The 3,630-nt window shown below is 33.6% G+C and overlaps 1 protein-coding gene across 1 annotated transcript; it reads right to left on the bottom strand.

The window, feature by feature from the left end:
• LOC107647486 (high affinity nitrate transporter 2.7) lies at positions 2,018-3,624 on the bottom strand. Its single transcript, XM_016351557.2, has 2 exons — positions 2,862-3,624; positions 2,018-2,518 (listed from the first exon to the last, which is right to left on the bottom strand). Exons 1-2 carry the CDS (start codon positions 3,559-3,561, stop codon positions 2,022-2,024), a joined length of 1,197 nt encoding a protein of 398 aa, XP_016207043.1. The 5' UTR covers positions 3,562-3,624; the 3' UTR covers positions 2,018-2,021.

Raw genomic sequence — 3,630 nt, 5'->3', positions numbered from 1 at the left:
ATAAATAAATACAAGTTTATTTATTTTTATATTTTTGTTATAAAAAATAAAACAAAGTATATTTTTTGTTTTTAAAATTTTAAAAATATTTTTAAATTTTATTTTATTTTAATTTTATTAATAAAATTTTTATTTCCATTAAATATATCCATATAAGCTAATAGGATCAATTTAAAGACAATTTTGTAAGAAGAACTTTAATACAGGTAAATTAGACATGTTCTGAGTAGTCAAACATGATTATTTGATTGATTCTCAATTTCATAAAAGTTTAGCTGGCGGAGTACAATTGATGCAAATTAAATATTTCTAAAATTAAATTAAAATAAAATAAAATTTATTTTTTAGGTACATATATCATTAGTTATAATTAAAATTTTAATTAATATTTATATATAAAAATAGCAAATAGAAACTCTGGAGTAATTAAGTTGGAAAAAAGCAATTTTATTGAGAGTGAACGCACACGATATATACAAACAACATGACCAAAGCATGAGCATATGCATGACTATTTACGGACCGGGGCGTTTGTAGTCACTATACTTCACATTAACACAAGAAGGGTATAGCATTCTTCTTTTTTTGTGAATGGAAGGGCCAACTGAGTCAAACTTTAAAATTTCAGGTATAAATTGACTCAATTAAAAATAAAAAAGTTAAATTAAGTTATAATTAAAGTTTAAATATTATTTTAAATATTAATTGATAAAAATTTAGATATTTAAATATTATTTCTTTTCATGCTCTATACTAAAAAAATGTCTATGGTTGCAGTAAAAAATTTTGATTATAACTAATAAAAAGGGTGATCCCTCCTTAGAAATATGACCATAATTTTTATGGTCATTCCACTTTAAAATCGTGATCATAGTCTTATCTATAGTCACCTCACCTTAAAACCGTGATCATAGCTTTATTTATGGTCACCCCTCTTTAAAATCGTGATCATAAGCCCTTTTAGGTCATCATTTTTTTAAAAAACTATGACCATAGACTCTTTTTTGTTATTGTAAAAAAATCGTGACCATAAACTCTTTTAGATCACCTTCTAAAACCGTGATCGTAGATTCTTTTAGGCCACTCTTTTTAAAAAACTGTGATTATAGATATTTTATAATCACCCTATTTTTAAAAATCGTGACCATAGCTTTTGTTTCTTTAGCCACGATAAAAAATCGTGATCATAGAAGATCTATAATTATAATTTTTTACCGTGACAAAAAAAACCATGATCATATACCCAAAATATTATAGTGCTAGGTAGGTATTAATAGGGATGGCTCAACTAATAATTAAATAAAAATATATTTTTAGAAAATAATTTTTTAAGACTAATAAAATTCATATAGTAATTAAAATTTTCAGATTACATCCTTAATAAATCAATCATCTTTATAAATTAAAAATTTGAAATCATCAGGGACAGCCTAAGTCATCCTTAAGGTCGTACTCTTATTTTTATATGTTTGTGTTATATATATCCACTAACAGTGGTGATTTAATCATAACTTTTAAATGTAACGAGAAATTGTTTTGAAAGTTTAAAAGTATAGATTTTGAGCTACAAATAGCTAGTAACTATGTGCTTAATTTTGTAAGGATGCCGGTATAGGAATCGTAAATATTAGAGATTAATCATCTATATAGAAATACAGGAATGACATTATACTACTTACAAACAAATTTAATAAATAATATAATTAAGTTAGATTGAAATTTAAATTTAAAAACTATCACTAATGCAATTGATCAAAATACAAATAAAAATACAAAAATATAATAGTAGTTTTACTTTGATTGTTTTGGTAATTAATTACTTTGATTGTATTGTTTATATTTACTGGACAATACTCACATAACAATTAATAAAATGTAGGAATGATTCTAAAATTATTTTTGTGTCTACTTACTACACCAATTAATTAATTGAAGAATAAAATGTAGGAATGATTCTAAAATTATTTTTGTGTGTACTTACTATTTAGTAAAAATAATCTAATTATAAAATAAAAAACAACTTAAAGATTCAATTGAAAAACAAAAAAATAAATTTGATGAAGCGAGAATATAGCAGCTAACCTCTTGGAAACGAAAGGAACCACGCCAAAGATGAGGCCAGAAGCGGCTTGAACAAACACTGAAAAGCAGCACATAACAAGCACCGAGCTCCAAAGCGAGTCAACTCGGCCTAGCAACACACACAGCAAACCGGCCACCGTCTGAACCGCCCACACCCCCCAAAGCCTCCCTCTCATCCCGAACCTCTTTCCCATCCTGTCAGACATCACTCCACCCATTGGCCTCGAAAACACATTCGCCATCCCAAAACACGCCGCTATGGTCCCCGCCGTCTGAACATTCACCCCGAACCTGTCATAGAAATACTCCGCTATTATGTTGTCCATTGTAAGCTCCATCCCAAACGACGACGCATACAGCAGTCCCAGAACCCATCCTCTGTAATTCGACAACCCACGCACCACAACAACAAATACACTCTCCTTTCGATTAGTACCTGTTACAATATATATATTAGGATTCTATTACATTTATATACAATAATATAATATTTAATTATATCTCAGTACTCATTTTATTTTCATTCAATTTGATGTTTCTTTAATTGTGTCATTACTATTGTATCTTTAAACCATGAATATATACTTCTAATTCTACTTTTATCTAATACATTTTCTTGATTATATTAAGTGTTTACAAAAAATGAGCCGTTATATACAGATACGACTGATTTGGTGATTAATTCTTTGCTGACACATAACATTTTGACCCCTCAGTTGAGAGTTTACTCTGTTTTTGTTTTTGGCCTTGATCAATATATAATCTTAAATCTTAACTACCTCTCTTGGTGTTGTGGTTACTAGAAGGGAGATCTTGACCGTATAACAAAACCAAGGTTCCGGTGGTGGCTTGGAAAATTGCCGGGATTATGAATGATAAGCGCCATGCGGTGGAGGAAGGGAGGTTGAATAGTGAGATGAAGAGGGAGTAGACGACGGGCATGACGAGTTGGGTCACGCCAGAGCCGACGTTGGCCCAGCCTGCGACAACGCCGTTGGCGAGGCCGACGACGTTGCCGGAGAACATGGAGCTCATCCAGAACTGGCTGGAGACAAAATTAGCGAGGCAGAAACCGACGAGGAAGCGGACGGCGATGAAGGAGGTGGGTGTGGAGGCCAGGGAGGTAGCGAGGATGATTGGGGCGGTGAGGAGGGAGAGCGTGCCAGAGGCTATGCGGGGGCCGACGAGGTCACAGGTGGGTCCCATGAGGAGGCGGGAGAAGATGGAGCCCGCAAAGGAGGCGGTGCCAGCGGCGCCTATTTCCGCGGCGGTGAGTTTGAGGTCTTCACGGATGATCGGAAGGAGTGGGGGAATGGAAAAGGTGGAGAAGAAGCAGGAGAAGAGGTTCAGCCATGCCAGGTGGAAGGTAAGCATGTGTGGCCGCGCTGCCGAGAGCGGACGGAACTCGGTGGCTTTGTCGTCCTCATCGACGGCAACGGGGAACGAGGACTTCTCCGAGAAGTAATGCTCAGGTTGCATGTTGGGACCTTTTTAGTTATTTAGTTTTCTTTTTTTTTTTTTTCTTCTTTTTTTTAATGGAAACTTGGA

Source organism: Arachis ipaensis, chromosome B06, assembly GCF_000816755.2.
Source record: "Arachis ipaensis cultivar K30076 chromosome B06, Araip1.1, whole genome shotgun sequence".
Classification (NCBI taxonomy): Eukaryota; Viridiplantae; Streptophyta; class Magnoliopsida; order Fabales; family Fabaceae; genus Arachis; species Arachis ipaensis.
Note: the sequence above shows the minus strand (reverse complement) of the source record. Positions and strands in the feature narration are given on the sequence as shown.

What these genes read in the sequence shown, in the direction of transcription:
- LOC107647486 (XM_016351557.2), bottom strand. Translation starts at nt 3,561, where the DNA reads ATGCAACCTGAGCATTACTTCTCGGAGAAGTCCTCGTTCCCCGTTGCC. An exon ending in TAACCACAACACCAAGAGAG is followed by an intron (nt 2,519 to 2,861) that starts GTAGTTAAGATT and finishes ATATTGTAACAG; the next exon opens with GTACTAATCGAAAGGAGAGT.